At 48.1% G+C, this 22900-nt stretch overlaps 1 protein-coding gene and 1 long non-coding RNA gene across 4 annotated transcripts in view; both read left to right on the top strand.

Annotated features, from left to right (window-relative positions):
- The window catches only part of DPYSL2 (dihydropyrimidinase like 2), a 137694-nt gene that overhangs the window by 61744 nt on the left and 53050 nt on the right, over positions 1 to 22900 (top strand). The window contains exons 1-3 of one of the 3 annotated variants that reach the window (XM_077868770.1): positions 2123 to 2570; positions 6029 to 6117; positions 7973 to 8157. In XM_077868770.1, coding sequence (XP_077724896.1) covers positions 2532 to 2570; positions 6029 to 6117; positions 7973 to 8157 — 313 coding nt within the window. In that variant the 5' untranslated portion in view covers positions 2123 to 2531. Of the gene's footprint in view, positions 1 to 2122; positions 2571 to 2947; positions 2967 to 6028; positions 6118 to 7972; positions 8158 to 22900 lie in introns of those variants that run through there. The other 2 variants (XM_077868771.1, XM_077868769.1) reach the window with 2 other exon arrangements.
- On the top strand, positions 2977 to 6015 carry LOC144296007 (uncharacterized). The gene is made up of 3 exons (XR_013363148.1): positions 2977 to 3201; positions 4396 to 4436; positions 5018 to 6015. It is a non-coding gene; the product is annotated as an uncharacterized LOC144296007 (long non-coding RNA).

Raw genomic sequence — 22900 nt, 5'->3', positions numbered from 1 at the left:
CTTGGGATTCTCTCTCCCTCTCCCCCTCCTCTCTCTCTGAAATAAATGTATTTTTTAAAGCTTTTATTACAAAACAAACTATTCAATGGCAAATTAGTAAATAACAAGATATAGTTAAACCTGTTAAGATCAAACCGTTCAGGAGCAGGAAAATTTAACAAGAATATATTAACAAACAACTTAATTAGAATTCAATCTGTTTTAAATTAATTTGAATCTCATTATTTGCTTGCTTGCTTAGTGGTATTTTACTCATGATCTAATAGAACACTTGCCCCTGCCCGGGTTGGAACCTACAGTTGGCTTTCCCTGGTAGGAGGGCACATTTTAGCTTTCTCAGACTTGTGACTTTAACCCTTACAGGCTGACACTAATACCTGCTGACATTGTCATTTTGCTCTTAGCACATCACATAGTCGGAGGGGGGAGTGCTTCTACTTTGTTTTCAAGATGCACAGCTAATTGGAACTTGAATGAATTAACCAGCTCTGAAGCTTGCTGCATGCCCCCACAGCTCCCTTCTGGGACTTTAGAATTTACCAGAAAAGGAGTTGAAGAGTACAGTCTTACACCTTCTGGACAATCATCCAAAGCAGCCACATGCAGAAAGACATTGGAATGCGGGGCCACAGTAGCCCCAGGATTATTTTGTATTTATCTGGCTAATCTTTGCTGAGCAGGTATGAGCCAATTAAATAGATTCCTTTTTTTTTTTTTTTTTCCACGGCTGCCTGATGGCCTAGATTATGGAAGGATTCTATCTATTGTTTGATCTGAAGCAGAGAAACCCAAAGCCATGAGCCTGTCTAGATGTTTCTAGTCATTGTACCTGCTTGGGCAGTATCTCCAAAGAGATGACCCCCTGGGAGATTGTTCTGGATCAAGTGGACCGGCTCATTTCTCCTACCGGGATTCTGCAGGAAGAGCGCTAGTGCGCTATTAGGACCAGCAAAGCGGGTGGGTGGGTGGGTGGCGCTTCCAGGCCTGTTCAACTGCTGGCGCCAAGAAGAGAGGCCTTGAACGCCGTTTAAATCGCGACTAGCACCTCTGAGCGGGGAGGCAAAGAGTCGCCTATGTTTTTAACTCGGATTCCGGAGGGTTTCTGCCTGACTCAGTTTCCCCTTCTTGGGGGGGGGGGAATGTAAGATCTTCCGCTCCTCCTGCTTTCCCCATCTCCTCTTTCTGTCCCATTGTATGATGCGGAGGCCCCGTCTACGGCACTCGGATCGCGAGTTTTTCAACAGATCTGCAGGCCCCGGGGTGGAATGCGCCCCTGTAATCCCCCAAATGGGCGTGGGCGGGACTGCTCGGGAGAGCTGGGCCCTAGGCTGGGCCTCGACCTCAACCTGCGGGGGCGCGGGGGGCGCACAGAAAAGGGCTTTCAGGGCGGGGTGTGTCCCGTCCCTCCCATCGCTCTCCCAGCTGCAGCGCGGCCTCCCTCCCCGCTCGCAGCACTAAGGGCTTGGGCGTCTGCAGCCGCCGCCAGGCCCGCGCGCCCCCGCGGCCAGCCGCCCCTCTCCCGGGCCCGGGCGGGCCCTCCCCGCGCCGCTCCCCTCCCCTCCCCTCCCCTCCGCCCGCTGCCACCCCAATTCCCCGTCGACGCCTGGGCGGGGGCCGAGCGAGCCTTCGCGAAGGGCGAAGGCGGCGGGAGGAGGGCCCGGGCGCCCCTCCCGGGCTGCGCGGCGCCGGCCGGCGGTGCAGTCGCGCGCTCGCCGCCAGCAAAGCCATTGGCTCGGCGCAGTCACCCCACGCGGGGCTGCAGCGGCGGCCTCCGCGGATTGGCGCGCGGGCGGGCATCCAGCGGGGCGCGCGCGAGCGGGTGCGTGCCGCACGGCTGCAGCGGAGCCCGCCGTCTCCGGGCTGGGCTGCCCCGGCCGGCCAGGGCCGCCCCTCCATTGTCCTTGAGCCGCCGAGGCTGCGTGTGGGCGGCTGCCAGCCCCGGCCCCGGCCCCGGCCCCGGCGCCCCGGCCTACAGAAAGGGCGCGAACGGCGCGCTCCCCGCTCGGGCGCACGCCCCGACCGCCGCCCTCGGAGCCACACTGCGGCGTTCGCGCTCTCGCGCCGCCCCCTCCCCGCCGGCGCTCATTTGCATCTCCCACGCCTGTGGCCAATCAGGGCGCGTCTCTCTCGAAGCGGATGGCTTTTGCCTGAGAGGAAAGGGAGTGGCTGGCGGCGCATGCGCCGCGGTGGCCGACTTGAACCGAGGCTTTTATTGCTGTAGTTTATTTCCACCCCTTCCCTCCTGTTCTCTCTCTCTCTTTCTTTTTTTTCCGCCCTAGCTGGGGCTGTGTTGGAGCAGAGGAAGAGAGACAGAGGATTGCATTTATCCCTTAACGTTCCTGAAATCTGCAATCAGCAAGACCGGCTAAGCGAAGCGGTTGCACCTTTTCCAGGGCTGCAAAAAAAAAAAAAAAAAAAAAGAAAAGAAAAAAAAAAAAAGAAAAAAATACCATCTCTTTCCTGGCAATTTTGGCTTTAAAGCTGTCCTCTTGAAATTATTGTTATTATTTTTTTAACCGAGAGACAGAGAGATGTCTTATCAGGGGAAGAAAAATATTCCACGCATCACGGTGAGTTTGGTACTTGGGAAATCTGCGATCGGCCAGCAACCTTTTGTGGCAAAGAACATTTAAGGGCTTTGTTTTTTTTTTTTTTTTAAAGGAGGGGGAGGAAGAGGAACCCAACTTTTCTTTTTTTCTCCCCCCCCCCCTCCTTTTGCTAAAGAAGGCGATGGTGGTGGTGGTGGGAGATGCAATCACATGGAATTGTAAGCTCCATGATTTGTAAGGCATTAAAATGGGAGCGTAAGTGCATGAAAGGACGTCTTGGGTAGCGCGCCGGAGCCGCCGTATCCTTTTATTGTCAGTCCGAGATGCTGCAGTGCCGGCCTGCGGGGTGTAAGCAAATGGATGCCAGATTGAATATGCGTGCTGGAAGCTCGGATATTGTTCTCCGGGCTGCGTGCTGTGAGGCTGGGCTCCGGGAGCTGGATGGGGAGGTGGTGGAGGGGGGGGTGGTGGAGGATGGAGATATGGATTCTCCCTGTGTCTCCCGCCCCCACCGTAAAGGCTTTCTGGAGCTTTCCTCGGGCTTCAGCCCCGAGGCGTCATGACAGCAGGGGGATGCTGGAAAGGGCAGGGAGGACCAGGATGATGTGGAAAGGGGAAGGAAAAACAGGGACGCGGTGATGAGCAGACCAGGGTGCGGGGGCGGGGGGGGGGTCAGGCGTGGGCTTTTTGTTGATCAGGGACTGGGTTTGGGTGGCCCTCTCGGCCCCCTCGCCCACGGTGTCGGGGGGGGGGGACCCCGGCGGGGCTCTGGGCTCGCTTTCTGGGCGTCTTTCTGCCTCTTCTGCAGCCGAAGAGGCGCACACAAAGCGGGCTGGGAGGGTGGGCGCTGGGGACAGCGCCGAGCCGGCTGCAGAGCTAATGGCGCTGCGCGACGCGCGGAGCAAGCAGATGGCCCGGCCCGGCCTCGGCCACACAATGATCGCAGCGGCCGAGGTGTCGGCGCGGCCCTGGGCCTCGGGCTGCTCGTGTGCAAATCGCGAGAAAAAGCACCGACGCGGCGAATTTGCGGTGCTGCAGCGATGAACCGCGGGTTCTTGCTTTCACCAAAGCTCTCCTGCCCCCCCCACCCCCTCCCCAGTCCTGGCTCTCTGCAGCCCCGAATAAAATCCCGGGGAGGGAGGAACGCGAGGGCAATTCATTGTTATATAATGATGTGCAGTTGGAATTGGCCGGCTGGCGGCTGGGCAGAGACCGAAGAATCCTGGTGAACTCGAGGTGCTGAGGGCTGGATGGGAGGGCGCGCTTTGGCTCTGGTTTCCTCCTCAGCCACGGACACCCCGGCTTCCTCTGGATGCACAAGGGCACACCCATCCGCAGGAGGGAGACGTGGAAACAAATGCACAGGGGAGGGGGCGTGTGCTCGGAGGACTGGATGGGATGAGCCAGGCTGTGCTAGGCGAGGGTGGGTACTAGCTTTTTCTCGAAGGCCAAAGACTCAGGATCCGAAAGGGCTGGGCTCAGGGGGATGCAACGTTGTGTGTTCCCTGCTCTGGAGGAAGGAGTCTGGGGAGTGGGGATGGGTGGGGAGCAGATTTGCTGCAAAGCTTTAAGTAATTTGCTGTCTTCTTGAATGCAAAAGGCAGTTTCATTTTGACGGGGTGGAGAGAAACACATTTAAAAAGCAAACAATCGAGACCTTATTTATTCTTTTTTTTTTTTTTTAAGAGCGCCCCCTCTACGCTTAAAATCTGTTTGTATTATCTTAGGACCTATAGCATGGTTTCCCTCCCTCCATCATCATGGCCAGCATCTTATGTAAGAAGCCTTCTGGAAGGCACTAGGGTGGACGGGGCTGTGATGTCTCTTTTTTTTTTTTTTTCCTTAGCATGATATTGGCTCCAGGATTCGCAGTGTTAGCTGGGACAGGTAATGGCAGTGACTAGGGGAGCTAGTTGTGAAGGGCAGGGCTGCTTCATGCTTCCTGAGGCCAGGAGCTGGATGGAGACTAGGGGGCTGGGGGATCCTTATAGACAGAGAAAAGTACCCTGGATCAGGTGACCTTGAGCAAGTGGCTTAACCTCTCAGCCTCAGTTTGCTTATGGTCATAGAAATGAAAATCTGGCCCCACCCACCTCACAGATGTGTTTTGAGGCTTTGGTGACTTGGGTACATGGCAGGATTTTGTAAAGATCTTTACATTTACCTTGTACAAGTGCCAGAATTATTGTTGACTGTTCATTCCCGTTCAACTTCCTGAAGTCTATAGCAGGATGAAGGACCCTACCATGTACAAAATTAAAAGGATCTTACTGTTTTTCAGTAAGAAAATAAAATAAATACTTTCCATACTTGGCTGTGTCTGCATTCATATGTAAAAGTATCTTTTTCCCTAGGTACCTAGCAGCTTACATATTTTTTATTACTTATTTATGTAATTTATATTTTTACCTCTCATCCCCTATATTTTTTTAAGGATTGGTTATAATTTTCTTTTTTTTTTTTGATAGGTGCTGAATATAAATAACAGTAAGAATATTGATTTGTAACTGGATTTTAAGTTAGCCATTATCAAAGTGAATGTCATCTTCTGAAATGTTTTGTATATTAAAAGAGCAGTCTGTGGTTCAGCTGGTAACTGAGTCTGGAAGAACACAGGTGCATATCCACTGAACACACACCGTTAATAATCTCATTCTGTCAACAGCATTTGGGATAGAGATGAGTCATAATGTAATATTTCTGTTGTATTTGTGGCCTTCATGTGCTGCTTGTCATATATATACACATGAACGTATTTTGCACCAATTAAATATAAAATATAAGTGCATCAACAACGTAGATTTTGGAACTTGCCAGTTCATCTACTTGATCACAAAACTCTACCTTTTTCTTAACAGCTTAGTAGTGAAAGTAGTGTATGTTTGAAGTATTTTTTCCTCTCTGTTACAATCTCTGTGATTTACCTCAAAGATAAAAAGTGAATATACAGAACATATTGAAATGAAACTTTGCAGTGGTCGAATCAAGTGTGTTTGTGTAGAGTATCCCATGACAACAGACTTGGTTAATTTTTCCCCGACACGAAACTTGCCAAGAATTGACTTCCCTACATGTGGGTGTGTATATATATATATATTTTTTTAATGACGTTTAACCTAAAGCCGTTTAAAAAAATATTGTCTTCTTTATCTGAAATGTTTCCACTGCTCTTCAAAGGGAGATTGTTCTTTCATTTTCTTTCTCTTTTCTTTCACTGGAAAGGGATGGTTTTTTTTTTTTTGGTTTTGTTTTGTTTGTAAACCTAGGATAAGCTTTGAGCTTTTGCCAGTGTTTGACTCATCAAGTGATGAATAAGTTGTCACATCAGGTTCACCTTTGTCCCTAAAGCTTTTCCAAAATTGACATATTTTGAGCGTCTCTTTTGAATAGTGAAAAATACGTCCTTAGCTCATTGTCTCATTACCAGTGTTTCTCATAGATCACGTGTGAATTGTGACTTTATTACTTCTTTATTTCAGAGTGATCGTCTTCTGATCAAAGGAGGTAAAATTGTTAATGATGACCAGTCATTCTATGCAGACATATACATGGAAGATGGGTTGATCAAGTAAGTGTAATTCATCATATAGACAAATTTGTGTACTTTCCAGTATTCCTAAGCAGTACCTGCAATTCACATTTGTAGCATCAAACTTTAATAAGGACTTCAAAGGCTTACTAACTTAGGATCTGTTTAAGCTCATTTTGATTGGTGGTAATTAGTGAATTTGAAAACTCAGATTTAGGGAATTCAGAGCCACAGTTAAATGCACACCCATTTCCTTATGTGTTATGTAATTTACTATTTTCACCGAGGTGACACAATGTCCTCTGGTTGCCAGTTCAAATACTTGGTTCATGATCTATTGAATACATTAAAGGTTTTCCTAGAACGTAGTTGTTTCAGTCGATTGCCCCATCGAAGACACAAACGTGGTGTACAGCCTCTTCTCTGAAGATAACACATCTGCTTTCTTAATTAAGAATCCAAGTTGCTGGGGCCAAAGGACACCAAATTGATTACCAAGTAACACACAAAGTACTGCTTCATCCTGAGGGAATTTTGGGTTTCATTCTGTAAGTGGCAACAAGCACAAAGAAGACTGCCCTTGTGCTTATTGTATATTGTGTGGCAGAGGAGAACGGACAGAGGGTTAAGTGAGCTGAGTCTATTGAGTATATACCAGTAGCCTCCTGCCCTCCTCACTGGGGCAGCTCACAGGGCCCTGGAGAAGGAGCGCATCTGTTTAAAGACAAACACTGTAGCATATGACATCTTTTAAATAAGCAGCATTCATCAAGTGCTAGCAGCAAACCAGTTTGGAGGAGTGGAAAACTGAAGTGGATATGTCTGTTGCCTGGAAACTCACACCCTGATTTATGAACCTAAAATAGGTCTTAACATTTCCACATTTAATGTTTTCTCCATGTGTGTTTGCTTGTGACATTCTCCGCTCCAGGCTCTCAAATACCATGACTTTCATGTTCCATTTTCCCCCAATTAGAAGGCAGCATGATACTGGCCTAGAAGTGAGCAAGCCTGTGTCCTATTTTTAGTCAACACTGATTTGTTTCAGAACTTTATCATCTCCTCCTTGATTACTTTTTCCTTCTGAAAAAACTAGTAGCGAGATGTAGCCCAGATGTTTTTTAAAAATTGGAAACAAATCCATGTCCCCCAACATAATATTAGTTGTTCTGTCCTTAGTATCTGAGTAACTGAGCACGTGCTTCCAAATTTTTTTTTTTTTTTTAAGATTTTATTTATTCACGAGAGACAGAGAGAGGCAGAGACAGATAGAGGGAGAAGCAGGCTCCCTCAGGGAGCCTGATGTAGGACTTGATCCCAGGACCCCAGGATCATGCCCTGAGCCAAAGGCAGACGCTCAACCACTGAGCCACCCAGGCACCCTGCTTCCAAATTTTTAAATAGTTGTAATCATTATGTTCCTTCCCCCCCCCCTTGTTCTACTGCTAACCTTTCCACCCCTGTTTTCTTGGGGTTAAAAATAAATGTAAAGTATAACCAGGTGTGGAGAGAATTGCTATTTGATAATTAGTTCAGGTATATGTGTTACAGAGAAAGTGTTGGGGCCTTTTATATAAATATCTTGGGGCCTTGTTATCATTTGATCTTAGGGGTTTTTTGGCAATTAAACCTCTTCAATCAGGGCTTCTGGTACTTTATTTAAATTGTGTTTTCTAAAAAAAAATTTTTTTTTGTTTTCTAGTATGCTCTGCTTTGCCTCTTAGTTGGGAGTAGGGACTGGGGAAGCACACATAATATGAATATGAACAGTAATCCAAAAAGTCTGCAGAACCTAGGGAAGGATAGTATATGGCTTTGTGAAATGTCCTGTCAGATGCCATTTGGTTCAGGGATGGTTTATTGACAACTGTTATCATCCATCCTGTTTATTTAGGCAAATAGGGGAAAACCTGATTGTGCCAGGAGGGGTGAAGACCATTGAAGCCCATTCTAGGATGGTGATCCCTGGAGGGATTGATGTCCATACCCGCTTCCAGATGCCTGACCAAGGAATGACCTCCGCTGATGACTTCTTTCAAGGCACCAAGGCAGCCCTGGCTGGGGGAACCACCATGATCAGTAAGATAGCTTAAAAATAATAATCTTAGAGCTTGGGAGCCATTATTATTTGAAAATGAGTCTTTGTTGTTTGATTCTTTCCTTCAAAAAGTTGCTGGACTGAGCAGGGGATTGATTTACCTCAGAAGTGGGTGGGAGTGGGCCAACCATTTGTCTTGTGTCCTTGTCCTCATTTTCTGTCTGACTTGGAGTCATCCAGTTGAACTTGAGAATATGGTTCTAGAGAATTGTGGTAGGGTAGAAGGAATGGCTTCTTGCTTCCACCTCTGGAATTTTTATCTTCCTTAACCTGAAAATGTGATTTGATGGTGGTCACTTTAAACACACAGCGTTGGGAGCAATTGTCAAAGCTCTCAGTTTTGAGTCTTTGCTCCAAAGTATTTGAAACTTCATTTTTAAAGAATTCCTGAGGGTGCCTCTTCCTGGGATGAGGATGGGGTGTCATAAATGAAATGTGGAAGGCTGAACCTCTCTATTCCACTGCTAAGAAAATCAAATGGGAGGAATATATCCTGGCCTGGCTTTGACATAAATGAAATTGGGTGGTCCTGCTTGGAGAGGGAGCCACAGATATCATTAAGTGTCATTTAGATATGAAAATTGCTGGCACTAACAGCTGGGTATCCTTCATGTGTTGCTCCAAAGAATTCATGCTTTCCATTCAGCTGAATCTAAAGTGTTATTTCTTGGAGTCATAGCACACATGTTAAGAATTTGCTTGTAGAATGTCAGTTTCCAATGTGTCTCTTGATGTCCCTGTGACAGATCTTATTTTGTCTTTGAGAAGGTGGGCCTACACACACAGCGGTCCATCAGACACATAGGTTAAAAAAAAAAAAAAAGTTTATATGAGAGCGAAGGTAAATACATAGTCTTTAAAACTTACAGTTCAATTCAGAAGAGGGTCAAAGTAGAAAGAATTCAGCTGTTTTTATACTTTAGAGAAACCTACTGCTTGTTTTTCAGAATAGTGGTCTTTTCCCCTTACAACTTCAGGGTCTCAACTTCCTTTTTTTTTAATCCTACTGCCCAGGGAAACATTGCCTTGCCTTCCCCTCTTCGTCTGATCCTCCCTTGCATTTTAAATTGCATGTCCCTGGTCTTCTGTGAGTCCTGGTCTTCAGAATGATTGAAGGATTAGGGAACGTTCTCTCCTGTTCAGCTTTCCAATGACACAGCCTGCAGATTTAAGCCTTGTTACCTCTCTTTTTTTTTTATTTTTTATTTTTTTGCGGGGCACATCACCTTCTAACCCAGTGGGGCTACTCAAGGTGGGGGTGATCCTCCACACACACCTCAGGACCCTAACCTGGAGAAGGCTGCCATTTTGTCCGTGGTATCTGTTAGGACTCGCTTGGTACTGGTGGGCATTGCTACCTATCCTCCAGAGCCGGCTGCAGAGCCACATTAGAGCTTTGAGGAGCACAGGCTGCTTGGGTATAAGCCTGCAGGTTATAACCTGTCTCCATCTAGAGTTCACATGAGGGCCCTGTAGGCCCCCACATTGGTCACAGGGTGTTAATAAGCCACAAATAATATTCCTGAGCGAGTAGTCAGGGATGTCTCATTGGAGGGATTGCTGGGCAGGAGCCCTCCACGGGGGAGAGGCTGTTAACCAGGAGTCTGGTGTTCTGGTCTCCCTCCAGCATTAACTTGCTGTGTGACTGTGGGCCAGTCACCTCGCTTAGCGGGGCTGCTCAATGTGCACAATGAAGAATATGCACCATATGACCCTGGATATCCCTCTCAGCTCCCCACACCTGCTGATTCACTGAGCTCAGAGACCGTTTGCCTTTGATCAAATGCACTTTGCTCAGCAGATGCATAAAAACTGTTTTCTCTCAGACTTACTTGAAAGACCCCATCATTCTGTTTTCTCCTCTCTTGTGTCCTTGAATGTGCCTTCCACTCCTTACATGTGACCAGTGACCCATTCTTTGGCCTCATTTTCTTTTTTTTTTTCTTAATAAAGTTTTTATTTATTTATTGATGAGAGACACAGAGAGAGGGGCAGAGGCACAAGCAGAGGGAGAAGGAGGCTCCCTGCAAAGGAGCCCAATGTGGTACTTGGTCCTGGATCTTGGGGTTACGCCCTGAGCCAAAGGCATACGCCAACCGCCGCCAACCGCCGAGCCACCCAGGTGTCCTGCGATCATGTTTTAATGTAGGGTTTGTGATGCAGTCAGGCCAAAGAGTAGGGGAATTCAATGAGCAAACCTCAAAGAGTGAAAGTAATCAGCAGTGGTGGGGATATGGTTGGAGTTGTCACATCCCAAACTCCACTGCTTTTATAGCCTGATAAAAATATTCCTTACAAATAACCACCCATGGTTATTGACGTCTATATAATTCCCACTGGCCTGCCCTTCCCTCAAGATGTAAGTGGTAATAATACGGGTTTGAGGAAATCAGGATTTTTTCTGCTTGCTGGTCATGCATTCTGCATTGCTTCCAGTGAGCGCCCGGCACGGGCACTTTGCGGAGACTATTTTGCAAAGAGGGAGAGCTAGCTTGATATGACTTTGTTGGTACCTTTGACCTGCTCCTTCATGGAGACTGTAGCTTCTTCAGTGAGTATTGAGGCCAAAAGGAAATGCTTAGGGCACTTGGGTGAAAACTCGGAGGAACAGGCCATCGAAGTAAATCAGTGCACCACTGCCCACACCCCCTTGCTCCCATCTTCCCGCATTGCTACAAGCACATGCCCTTTGCTGTGTGCTCCTCAGGTCCGTCTGAACCGGCACTGCCCAAGGTGCAAATGTAGCAGAGCAGTCCAAGTTTAAAAATGGAGGTGACGCGTCAGCAGCAGAAAATAATATTATTGCCATCAAACAGAGCCTCCCATTGAGACTGGCACAAGGAGATCTTTGTAAGGGGCGTTCAGTGCGGGGCAACTTTGCCCTTTCCATCCAGGGATGGGTGGGCGGAGCCTCCAGACATGCCCTGCAGGAAGCTTCTAGACTGGCTGAGGGGTCAGGGAGGTGGCGGGAGTTGCAGCTTGGGGAAAATGCTGCTGGCTCCCTGGGAGCTTTATGATCATCAGAGTTAAGACCCAGCATCTCCTGGGAAGCAGATGGGAATGGTTACCTCCATTTTATAGAGGGGAAATCTGAGGCCAGAGGGAAGGGCGTTATTTGCTGACACCCTGTGTGTTGGTGTAAGTGGCGGGTGTAGACAATACACCTACATTTCCGGCTCTACCATTTGCCTTCTGTGTGACTTTAAGCCTCAGTGGTCTCATCTGCAAAATGCGTAAAGTTGTTACAAAGGTTGACTTGGAGACATTGGAACAGTACTTGGCCTGTAGTAAGCACTTGGATATGGTAAGTTAAAATTTTTCCATCTCATCTCTGGATCTCTACTTTCCTAATAGAGCCAGAGAAAAGAGCTCCAGCTGCAGGAGGGAGCGGGGTTCTCCGAGTGTGGTCATCAGCTTGTGTACTCCAGTGTCACCTGCGTGCATTTTAAACTGTGCAACTTCTTGGGCTCCACCCAACCTACTGAAGTAGAGAGTGTGCTGGTGGCACCTGTGAACTTGTGTTTGAATCTGGTGATTGTCACATGCACTTGAGCTGTTCGTGAGTATGGATCTCAGGGATCCAAGCCAGATCTCTGCATTCTAGATGTCCAAGGGCCAGGAGCCACAGCTCAGAGAGGAGAGCCTGACTGTCACTTCTGCTAACCTGAACTGCAGGCTCTCTGGAGGGGCGGAGCCCCAACACCATACAGCAGAGACCGGGGCGGGACTTGAGTACAGAGAAGTGAGGACAGACTGCTGCTGCTGAGGGCTGGTGAGCACTGGAAGGGGCCTCTCTGAGTTCTGGACTTGTCACCTTTTAGATGCGGGCCCACTGGATGTGCCTCAGGCATCTCCATCTAGCCATCCCTCTCTTTTGGTGCACAACTCCAGACAGGGTGTTTGTCACAGTCATGCTGGTTTGAACCCATAAAGTCACCCTGTGCAGATTTGGGAGGATTTTATCTCTTTGATCTCTTGTACCCACTCCACGACTGCAACTGATGCATTCATACTTTTGTTGTCTGTAATGGATTTTTGCCCCAGCCTCCTGAAGAGTCTCACTTGCCTCTGGGATCCTGTCTCTATAGCCTGCATGTCTCCTTGCACCCTGGGCTCTTTGTCTGGCATGGTGGGCATCATGCCATCTCCCTCCGGTGAAGCCCTCTGGCTCTCTCTTGTCTGGAGAACGCAGCTCAAGCAACAGAGCCCTCACAACCTGACTCAGTCCTGATGCTCCAGGCTGGACTCATGTTGTCACCTCAGCCAGGGATGCCCTTACCTTCTTTTCTTTGCCTCTAGGAATCTTAATTACCCTTCAGCTAGGTGTTACCTCTGTCCTAGAGCTCCTCCAGAGCCCCGTTCACTGTAATATACCATGGCCTCTTTGTCCCTTGGCAGACATTGGGTTTTTGTCCCATGGCCAGTATGGCATCCATCCTGTGTTACAGCTTGATCAAGACCTCCTTCTTTTGAGTACTCCCTACCCGCCCAGCAATATCTCCCCCCTCAGGTGCTCCACTGATGGCTTCCAGTTGAATGAATGAGTGAATGAATAAATGAATGAATGGAGACTCTAAGGGGACTTGGTTTCATGCTTCATCTGAGCGTGATGCCAGAGGACTGAGAATCCTGGGGTGGGGTTAGCATGTCTGAGGTCCATCATGGTCATTTCAACTGAAGCAGATACCTCCAGAGGTGACCCCTTGTGTCTGCTTCCCCCACCCCGTAGTCACCCAGGGCAGCAGTTGAGGGAGGGCAACATGAGGGGAGAGCCCGGGGCCCATGCATCAGCCTAAGGTCGTGATCGGGCAGCTCCCTCCTCCCCCTCCGCCTGGACTGTTCTTTCAGGAGGAGGCAGGGTAGCACACACTCACGCGGTCCTCCTGTGGGAGATTGGGCAGTCATACCCTGACACACCTTGGGCAGGTCCGTCCCAGTCCTTTCTGGAGTCTTGCCTCTGGAGGCTGGAGGCCTGACGGAAAGGCGAGGAGGCTTCCCACGGCCCTGCTGGCTGGGCTTTCCTCAGGAGACGTGGCTCCGAGTGTCACTGTGGTACATTCACTGCTTGTCATTTTTTCATCCATGTGGCATTTGGGTTAACTCCCTGCTTCTGATGAGTACACATGTGTGAACACACACACACACTATAATATAAATCGCCTGTAATTGATACTTTGATTATTCCCTTTGCACCATTCATTTGACTCGGGTTAGAAAGTGTTTACAAAAACGGCTGACCACATCAGACTGAAGTTTCAGAGTCCAGGACCAAAGTTGCGGCCACAGAATCTGGCCGCGGTCTGGCGATTAGAAAGCCACGTTAGCCGATGGGCTCTCGTCGCCTCTTGCCCTCCGCTGCTCTGTCTCCCCAGGCCCACGTGGGTGAGGTCACTGTGCGAGCAGACACCAACGGGGCCTGCACAGGTGGTGCCAGGACTCTCAGCCATGACCATCTGTCTACTCCGGGCAGGATTTTGGGTTGATCACCTAACACCTGCTGAGCAGAATGCAGGAAGGGAGGGAAAAGATGAGGAGACCCATTGGGTTGGGCTTGACCAGCCAGCCTTGTAGCCCTGTGGGTTTGGGGTAAGGTCCCTCTAGAAACAGAGGTATTCCCATTCGGGTCTCTAGGCCCTGTGGATATTGTCATGATTATCCTAATCTACTCGGGGGGTTCTTGCTGGCTTCTGGCTCTGAGAGCTGGCAGTTCCAACTTTGGAATTCATCCCTGCCTGCAAAGGGGGTGGTAGGCCTTTATCTCCTAAGAAGGCATCTGCATCCTCCATGATCCGGTTCTGGCTCTGTGTGTGAATGCTGTACACGGAGTTTGGGGAGTCTCAGTACTCGGATGCACCCAGAGCCTATTCTCTGGCTTCCCATAGAGCAGGATGTTTAGACTTTTGGGAGCTTCCTGTTGACTCTGTTGCCCACAATCCACAATGGCGGCTGGAGCCAGGAGTAGTAGCAGGGGAAGTGGAAACGTTGCACTCCAGCAAGGTCTTTCCAGTCTCTAGATGTGAGGGATGGGCTTCAGGGGTCAGCATCCTGAGGGATCAGGGTTCCATGTGGCTATATAAGAGCCTGAATGACACAGACATGTCCGAGGACACCCTGGCTCTGTGTCCTGGCTCTGTAAGCTGAGCAAAGATTTCTGGAGGGCACAGATAATGCCGAATCTGATTGTATATGGCACCTCGCATACGTGGAAGCTACTAATAAAGAGCTGAATGAATCTGGACCTACATCTGGACTGCATTGGTGCTTCTACCTTAATAGTTTCACATCATTGTCCTGGGACACCTCTTCTCATGTGAAATCCTACATGGACAGGCCTCCCCTCTCCCCCTTCCTGTCCCCTCTACCACCTGGCAGATAAGGCTGATGAAGATGGAGCTGCTCTGGCTGGAACAGTGGGCTGTGGGAGGGCCCAGGTCTTCGCCCCCTTTCTCACTGTGTTCCCCATCTTGGCAGCCTTTCTGCCTCTGGGGAATCCTTAGCGCTTGGGGAATCCTTAGTGCTTGGGGAAGCCTAGTTCGGAAACCACCCCATTCCATTACTGCCTTCTCCATTGCTTCCCTTCCCTACCTAGCCATGTGACTGCTCCCTGCCTAGCTCCATGTTAAGTTCTAGGAGAAAGGGTGTTCAGTAAGAAGGGACTTACCCACTTAGTCATTTAAGAAACTCCTAACTACACTGTAACTTTGGGGTGGTTTTGTGCAACATATCTTTCGGTTCAAGACAGGAATTGGGACAGAGCACCCATGTCACTTCTCCTGCATAGGTTTGCACTGCTTTGCTTGGATTTTCATGAAAGCCCATCATAGGTAAACATTCTGTCCTTGTTTGCAAAATTAATGATGCACAGTGTTTTAAAGAGAAAAATGCCTGTCTGAGGGAGTGGCTGGCCTAGGTGTTTGCATTTTCCGACCTACCATTCATAGTTCTAGCCCCACATCACTCCTTTTGGGCTGCTTTTCTCTTTTTTCCTCTTGGAGAAGACTTCCCTGTTTCTTCTTGGAAAATGATTATTTCTTTGGGTTTCGAGGGCTCTGCCTCTGACTTTTCTGCTCTTGTTAGGGGAAGCCATTTACCCAAATTTCTTGCTTTTAATCCATCCTAACTGCCATGGTAATGATAAAGGGTAATTACAGTGAGTAGAAATTAGAGTCTTTCTGGTTAACCCATTTGGGAGGCAGCTCTCTTTGAATGTGACTAAATGTTCCCCTAATGATAGAGAGGATGCAGTGGGGGGCTGGGGTTCTGGCCGAGGCTGCCTGTCCAGGGAAGGGAATTTTGCAGTGAGCCAGAGCAGTAGTTATAAACCTCGGTGGCGCGCCTAGAATCCCCTGGGGACTCTTCATAAACTGCAGAGACCAGAACTTCTGACTTTATTGTTCTAGGTGGCCTGGGCATTAGTTTTTTTAAAATTCCAGGTGATGGCCGGGGTTAAGAGCTGTGGATCTAGGTGCTTGTTCCAACAGCTGGTCTTCAGCTGAAACTGAATGAATATCTGTCAAGGTTTTCTTTCTTTCTTTCTTTCTTTCTTCTTTTCTTTTCTTTTCTTTTCTTTTCTTTTTCCTTTCCTTTCCTTTCCTTTCCTTTCCTTTCCTTTCCTTTCTTCCTTTCTTCCTTTCTTCCTTTCTTCTTCCTCCCTCCCTCCCTCTCCCTCCCTCCCTTCCTTCCTTCCAGAATTTTATTTATTTATTCATAAGAGACACAGAGACATAGGCAGGGGAGAAGCAGGTTCCCTGCAGGGAGCCTGATGTGGGACTTGATCTCAGGACCCCGGGATCATGACCTGAGCCAAAGACACTCAACCACTGAGCTACCCAGGGCCCCCACTGTCAAGGTTTTCTAAAAGCTGGAGATGCCCTCTGCCACCATTTCCTGCTGTATCCTGTCCTCTTTGTGAAGGGAGGGGGAGGGGGATTGCACTGTCATGACCTGGGGTGTGTGGATTTTGCAGCCAGCAGGTGTCCTCCAGAAGCTAATGAAACATGGTGGGGCTGAGCTAATGTCACCAACAAGGGCCTCCCTTCAGTTGCTGTCCTTGGTGTGCTGGAAGATTGTACTTGGCTAATGCCCTAGTAGGGCACTGGTTAGGACTTGCAGAAGTGGGGTGGAAGGTAGGTGGGGAAGGAATGCTGAAGGTCAATGACATGGCCCCATGGGCCACCTGCTGGGCTGGTTTCCCTGAGAAAACCCTAGTGCCTTTAGATTGAATCAATAGTGTTTATGACCTAATCTCCCTCTAATGATAGGTCAGAACTGAAATCCTTCTTTGTGGGGAGCCTATGAGGGAGAACTCAAAAGAGCCTGGTAATAACATAGAATCAGAGACTTTAGGCAACTGTTCAGATTTTCTGTCCTGGCCTCTGTCTTTCCAGTGGGTGGAATTTACTGGACCATGCTTCAGAGGGCAACACAACAGGGCTGGGGCAGCCGAGCTCCAAGGGGCCGAATACCTCAGTTTAGTTTCCCTTTCTAGTACTCGCTGCTTGAGTATGGTCATGTGATACCTTAGTTCTAGATGGCAGTTTCCACGTCTAGAACATGGGGACAATGCTGTCCTGTATGTCGGACTTACGTGCGCAAAGCAAGCAAGGTTGTTTGTACCACTCTTTGGAAATGATTATTGTGACACTTTTGGTACACGTGTGGATCGGTTGATCTATCTATCTACTTAAGTACTCTATTGTGTGTCTGTCTCATCTCTGTGTCTGTCTTTCATTTATCTCCTCTCTCATCTCTATATGTGACATCATCATCTATCTATCTAGTCTGTATGTCTAGCTATCTAATCTCTTGCCTAGCATCTAGATAAATCTATATTATCTGTCTGATGCATCTACGCAATTTAATATCTACCTACTTATCGAAGGGTCTGTCTATTGATGTGCTCTTCATCTCTCCTGCTCCAAGGGTGCAGTCACATGCCAGCTAATTCCAGATGGCTTATCTCCCTTTGCTGCCACTTGGTGAGTTCAAGGCTTATTGTGTCTTCAAGCCCTTTTGTAATGGACTTTGTATTCTGAACATAGTAAGAAGAACGACTGTCTTGGGAAAACGACCATCTATCTGTCTACCTATCCATGAAGCCCTCTAAAATGGCTTCTTACACAGAAATTTAAAATTGTACTTTTTACTTTCTGCTCCACCTCCAAAAAATCACTGGAAAACTTGGAGCTCGAATTTCTTGACAACACACTCCGCCCCACAGATGCAAAGCGATGTCACCAGGAAACAGCTCATCAAGTCAATAACTCTTGCTAGATTGGAATTCTCAGCCAAACAGGAATTCAGATGAGGCCAACTTTATACTTGGTTGTCACCGTGCTGTTGAACACCCAGGCCTCTCTGTTTCTTGTGGTGGATTCATTACAGTCTCTGCAAGGAGGTTGCATTTGTTGCTGAACCTGCAGAAACCCCTCCTTGCCCTCAGTTCACCGAGCTTCCCGTGCCCAGCCTAGAGTCATGACCCTGGCATCGGGGACAAATTCCTCCCCAGTGGGTGTCCCACTTAGGAGGGCTTTAGCCATATAGAGCCCAACACTCAGAGCATGGTGGGAGAGTCTGGGCAGAATGCTGAGCTTTCTCCTCTCCGGGCAGGCATGGGGCATGACCTGTTTTTGACATCAAGTGAAAGGACCATGTCAGACCCCTTGGAGATGAAAGCACTGGTCCCTGATCCGTCATCGGCCAGTTCTGGCAGATAGGAGTAGCTGCTTTTCCCTCAACTGGCACATCTCCTGCTGCTTTCATCCAGCTGGGAGTCTTTATTATTTATAATTTATTTATTTCTTGCGTGGATTCATTAGCTACAAAATCGTGGGTGACAAAATACAAGTAGAACAAACCCATTGTGAAGGCAAGAGGAGAATTTACATAGAAAACCATTCCCTGAGGGGTGGACAGATATTTTGGGGATACACAGAGCTCAGTGGAGGGGGGTGGAGTTAGTATTTTGGAGAAAATAGAATTTTTGCTTTAGAATTTTATATGCAGATCCAACAGAGTGTTGCAGCTCAAGCCCAGGAGTGGTGGTATGTTTTAAGTGTCATTTTATGCCATTATATGGGGGCTTCAGCCCTATAGGTGGAATGGCCATCTCAGTTTTTGTCCAGGTGAATGCACGTGTGGGAGCGAGAGGGGGTGCTCCTGAGGACAATGGAGTCAACCATGGTGGTCTCAGGTAAACCCAGATGAGCATCACTCTTCCTCTGAGGGGCTTGCCTTGAATTCTCTTGTCCTCAGATGAGCTTGAAAGTGAATGACCCAGTGGCTGCTCTCTGGACCATGCCACTGGCCTGCAAGGACTCGCAGGGCAGAGCTGCATGACTCTTTTGCACTTGAGATGGTTAGAAGAATGTGGGGTAACTCGGAGTGAGCAGGTAATTGGTGTTACTTATTGGGGCATCGGTGCCGGGCCAGCCCTACACATTCCATTTCTAGTCCTTCCATTAGCCCTGAAGATAGGTGGGCTTATGCTCATGCCATAAATGAGGAAGTGGGAAGCCCAGAGAAGCCAGGTGACTTGTATAAACCCACGGGGCTTGCAAATGTTGGGACTGGGATTCTGAGCCAAGCTCTGGGCTGACGGCACTTGCAGATCACAGAATAAAAGGGTACTGTTTGCCTTTTAACAATTAAAAAGTGTGCTCATGAATGCTCCTCTGTGCCAGTGTTGTCGGGTGTTTCACAGATATCCCAGATGCAGCCCCCACCTAGAGTTTGTGGTCAGGCATTGGGCTACTATCCATCCCCAAGGAACAGAAAGATTTTGGTGTTAAAGCTTTATACTGCTCTTTGATCCAACTTTATTTACTTATTTAATTTTTTTTAAAAAAATTATTTATTTGAGAGAGAGAGAGAGAGAGAGAGCGCACAAGTAGGGGGAATGGCAGGCAGAGGGAGAGGAAGAAGCCGATTCCCCTCTGAGCAGGGAGCCTGATGGCGGGGTGGGGGGGGAGGGGCTCCATCCCAGGACCCTGAGATCATGACCTGAGCCCAAAGCAGATGCTTAACCGACTGAGCCACCCCGACGCACCCCCAACTTTCATTTAAAATTATTTTTTTCTATAGTATCCAGGGAGGGAGTGATCAGATAGTGACCATCTTCCTTCCACAGGAGGCTGTGTCCAGTGGGGAAAGATGCTCACCACAATGGGGGTCGAGGGTATCTTGCTGTCCAACAGAAGCACTGGATTGATGCCCTAGATTCCCCCCCCCCCCCGTGTCCTGGGGTGTATCTGGAGAGCAATTGAGAGGAGTAACCGATGCCATGCATTCATCAGCTGAACTTACCCCTGGTTCTGGGAGGCCCAGGAGCTCTTTTCCATGTGGGCCAGATTGTGCTGAGTCCTGTCACGCAAGCTGCTTCAAAGGTCTCCTTGCCCTTGCCTGGGCCTCGTCTTTCCTCCTTTTTCTGACTCACTTTGGCATGGTCCCCTGCGAGGTTCACTGGGCTCAGCTCTTTGCAAGGCTGATTGGGAAACACCTCGGGCAGATGGCATTGTTTTAGGAGGACCAAGGACAGGGAGGAAAATCTGACAGTTTTTCCGAGTTGAGATTGCTGTTCTGCACATTGTTTTTTCCTTTATGGAGATAATCCAAGGAGCACCATGAGGTGTAGTGGAAAGAATTTGAGGCCTACACTTCTTGACGACACATCTTCATGACGCTAGGAATCCGAGACCTTAATTCTGGAATTGACCCTGCTGCATATTTATTAGCTCAGGCAGGTTGTCCCTTATTTCTGTCTTGGTTTTGTTGGTTTCCTGAAGGGCCTGGATCAGACTTTCTTGCCTGCTGGGGTTGCAGAAAGGATTCAGTGGGGGCGATGTAGTTGATTGGGCTTGGGCAGGTTAAGTTTGAGGGAGGAATGGGCCCTACAGCCCCGTTTTGCTCCTAACAGTTAATATCATGACACCTGGACACTGAAGTATTTGAAGGGATACATTTGTAGTGATTGACTTCAGCAGTTACCTCACATTTCATCATATATACATCTCTCCTTCCATTGAGATTCGCTCAAAATGGTCCGCATAACTCTGAAATCGTATTGTTTTGGACATTATAGCAGCACATCTTCTCCATCACCTAAACTTCTTTTCTTGCTGAGAGCACTCAGCTCTGTTATTGGAGAGTTCTCCTCTGGCACCAGGAAACATAGTTTACATCTTACTTTGGGAAAGAAGGACTTGCTTTGCTGAATTTTATATCCTGCTTAGTGGGAAATTTAAGCTACCCAATCATTTTCTCCCTTATATTCTAGAAAAAGGCCCATTTGTTTAATTAGAAAAAGGTACTTTTAAATAATGGCTGGCTCCAAGGACAGGTAAAATTTTAACACCAAAGTCTTTGTTACTGGGGGATGGAGAGTGCAAGCTCCAGGTGAGGGCTGTGTCTTAGAGATTGTTTACTGCTATCTCTTCACTTTGCAGCAGGGAATCCAGAGCTCAGGGGGTGATGTGACCTTGGGGACAGGTCTGAGACTGCTGGTGTGCCCTTTCTCTCATGGGGCATGTTTATATCTGTACTAGCGTGCCTCGTGTGCATTTTTGTTCACTACCAACGGTGAGTGCTGGCAGTTCACTCACTCTTAAGAAGAGAAGCTTTTCCACCATGCAAAGCTCATCTCCACGAGAAAGCTCACTTTCTGGAGACTAGCTGAGCAAGGTATCATTCCTCTTTGTGGCAAAATGGGGGTCTTCATGGAATGGCAAGATATCTCAGCAAAAGACAGACTGGAAAGGCTGATAAAGAAGAAAGAGATTCCCCTATCTAGGGAGATGGAAAATTTTTATTCAACTGTATTCCTGCTGCCTTTGGCTTGAGTGAATAGGCATATGACTTTCATGTCTCAGTTGCAAGAGTCAGGTGATCCCGAAACCACATTCTGCGCAACATTTCTGTTTCTATGACATAAATCCCCGATTTCCATTGTCTCCTTGCCAGTTAAAAGTGGCCCCTAGCGACCGATGGGTTTTCCATCCATGACTGTGCCAGAAAATGTTATTTTCCTGATTGCATTCCCTCTTCATGGATTGGCTTGACCCTTGCCTTTTCCAATTCTCTTTGTCCCGAAGGCAGTTTGCAAAAAACCCCTGCCTATCCATTCTGCTTGTTCCTAAGAACTTCATCAAGAAAAGATGCTGTGTAAGAGTCTCATTAGTTAAGGCTTCCTTCCTTCCTTCATTTGTTGATTCATTATTTATATGTTGGTTTGCACAAGCTATATTAACTCTCTAAAAGCTAAAAAAAAAATATGTATAATTTATAGGCCATAAAACTTACTCTTTTCAAGTGTTCAATTAAGTAGTTTTCTGTATATTCATAGAATTGTGCAACCATAACTCCATCTGATGTCAGAACATTCTCACCACCTTCAAAAAGAAACCCCATACCAACTAGCAGCTATACCCGACCCCCAACTCAGGCCAGAGACACTCAGCTACTCTCCATCTCGGTGGATTTGGACATGTCACATAAATGGAATTACATAACACGTGGCCTCTTTTGCATCTGGCTTCCTGCGTTTAGCAGAACATTTTCAAGGCTCATGCGCGTCGTAGCATGAATTAGCACTTCATTCTTTTTTATGGCTGAGTAATAGTGTGTTGTATGGATAGACCACATTTCGCTTATCCATCGGCCAGTTGATGGCATTTGGATTGTTTCTACTCTGTGGCTGTTGTGAATGATACAATGTTCGTTGGTGGACAAGTTTGTGGGTGCACATATGTTTTCATTTGTCTTGGGTATATATTCAGGAGAGGGAGTGCTGGGGTTTAAGCTAATTCTATCTTTAACTTTCTGAGACCCTGCCAAACTTCTCCAGTGGCACCAATTTTCCATTCCCACCGGCGGTGTAGGAAGGCTCCGATTTCTCCATACCCTTGCCAACACTTGTTATTGTCCATTGTTTTTACCCTAGCCATGTGGGGAGACGTTGAGGAGTGAGGTGGTATGTCATTGTGGTTTGACTTTAGGCTTTATTTTGAGGCCACTCTGCTTGTTCACTGACTCCTAGTCACACTTCTCTTGATCTGTGATGTGAGAGCTTGGTTTTGAGTCTGTTTTCCTAGCCCTGCATAGGGGCACCCGGTGTGACCAGTACAGGGATGCTCCTAGAAATGAAGTAGAATACCTGGAATCAGATACACCCCCCAAAAAAGCAGGGTTCACTGTCCTGGTTGGCTGCTGTGGCTGCCTCTGCCCCCTCTAGATTTGTTCTGGTCTCCCCACATGTTCCAGAGGGAATCCTGTTCTGCTGCCTCGGTGACCATCCTTCATTGTGCTCTCCAGGGGGATGGGCAGGTAACTGCCCTGTGCCAGGGAGGGAAGTTGGCAGAGGCTCTTTAGCCTGCAGGCCTGGGGAACTCCTGGCTGAACTGGAAATCTCCCGGGCCAGTCCATTCCTGCCTCGGGTGGGCATCCCCCACTTCTCCATAGAACAGATAATTACCTTCTGTGCTGATTGGTACAAAGCCCTTTACACACAGCTGCTTTCTCCTGGGACTCTCCTTTTCACACTCCATAAGATAAACAGGGTGGGAAGTGTCCCCCACTTCCCATGAGGAAATTGCAGAATAGAGAGGTTAAGTGACTTGTCCAAGGCCACCCAACTGATACCAGGCCAAATGCAGACTCCTGTCCTGGTCATCTGGTGGCATGTTGCTGGGCCTCTGTCCTCGGGCAGGGGGACATCAGGCATGTGAACAT

Source organism: Canis aureus, chromosome 24 (genome assembly GCF_053574225.1).
Source record: "Canis aureus isolate CA01 chromosome 24, VMU_Caureus_v.1.0, whole genome shotgun sequence".
NCBI classification, from domain to species: Eukaryota; Metazoa; Chordata; class Mammalia; order Carnivora; family Canidae; genus Canis; species Canis aureus.
This window is presented reverse-complemented; position numbering and strand designations above follow the sequence as displayed.